Source organism: Phytophthora parasitica, assembly GCF_000247585.1.
Source record: "Phytophthora parasitica INRA-310 unplaced genomic scaffold supercont2.128, whole genome shotgun sequence".
Taxonomy (NCBI): Eukaryota; Oomycota; class Peronosporomycetes; order Peronosporales; family Peronosporaceae; genus Phytophthora; species Phytophthora nicotianae.
Window position 1 is genome coordinate 54552 of NW_008649114.1, and position 1316 is coordinate 55867.

Here is a 1316-nt window from a genome sequence, read left to right on the forward strand (position 1 = left end):
GCCAATCTATAGTGGCGTCAAACGTCCGGTGAAACAGACATGTCTTAATCCCACTTTATTCAAACAACCCGTCTATGTTCAGGTACGACCTCAAAGGAATCCAATACAGTGCTACCTTTAACATCAACAATTTACATTATACCCTTTCATATCTGCTACAAACATATTTATTAATACATTATACAATATTGTGAAAACTATTCCCCTGTTTAAATATCACTGTACCATCTGACCACTTAAATTACAATGAACTGTACTCAGTTGAAGGTAAACTAGCCGTCACCTCAGTCGACAATCTCCCTTCTGAAGATGACGGCGTCCTGGGCGCTCGAGAGTCGACTCGTACAAGCTCCGCCACGCAAAGAGCCCGTGCGTCCCAGCAAATGTTTGCCGCCGCTCACGTGTGTATCTGTCGCGTTGCGCAGCTCTCCCAACGTGTCTGCGTTGCCTCATGTTCTAGACTCCATCTCGTCGTATTTGGACCATTCCCCGCGTTATTCGATCCCTCTCGCCTGCTCCAGAGCCATTAGATACGCTAAGCTGCATTTATTACAGCGCTTATGGACTTCTCAATACCCTAACGACCCACTGTATCGTCAATGGGCTTTCGCGCGCGGTACAGCCAACGCCGCGGCTCGAGGAGATCTCAAAGTCGTTCAATGGCTTTGCGAGGTTTATTACCCTCAAGGGAGAGTCACAGACGCAGTGGAGAAGGCAGCGCAAGCAGGTCACGTGCATATATTGCAGTGGCTTTACACCCACCAGAGTCAGGTCTTCTGGGGAGCCAATGAGATGCGTGTAGCTGCTCAGTTCGACCAAGTGGCTGTTGTAAAATGGCTACATGCACATACAGCGCCACCTTTTGTCGGAATGAATGCCATTGAATTGGCTGCAAGAAACGGTAATCTACAGCTTGTCAAATGGCTACATAAGACGAGGAACCAATGGAGTGGGTACGGAGCAGGGGAGGCGGCAGCTCATGGCCATTTGGACGTGTTTAAGTACATGATTAAGGGCCACTCGGTGCTCCGCGAGAGCGCGCTGAACGAGGCTGCCGCTAATGGACACTTGGAGGCAGTAAAGAAGCTGGCAAGACGCCAACCTGCGCTCGTGACGACGCGGACAACTACTACAGCAGCGGAGAATGGACACCTTCATGTGTGCAAATGGCTACATGGTAAAAAGTTCGACGGTAAATTCGCACTTTGGACCACAGCGGCGATGGATAAAGCAGCGACTAATGGCCACTTGGAAATGGTTAAATGGCTACATCAGAACCGATTCCAGGAATCTTGGAAAGCTTGTACACGTGAAGC

At 49.4% G+C, this 1316-nt stretch overlaps 1 protein-coding gene across 1 annotated transcript; it reads left to right on the forward strand.

The window, feature by feature from the left end:
- Positions 1–309: 309 nt before the first annotated feature.
- Positions 310–1313, forward strand: PPTG_19503 (hypothetical protein; the record flags this gene model as incomplete). The annotated part of the gene is made up of 2 exons (XM_008917972.1): positions 310–1192; positions 1276–1313. 2 exons carry the CDS (start codon positions 310–312, stop codon positions 1311–1313), a joined length of 921 nt encoding a protein of 306 aa, XP_008916220.1.
- Between the last annotated feature and the right edge of the window lie 3 nt (positions 1314–1316).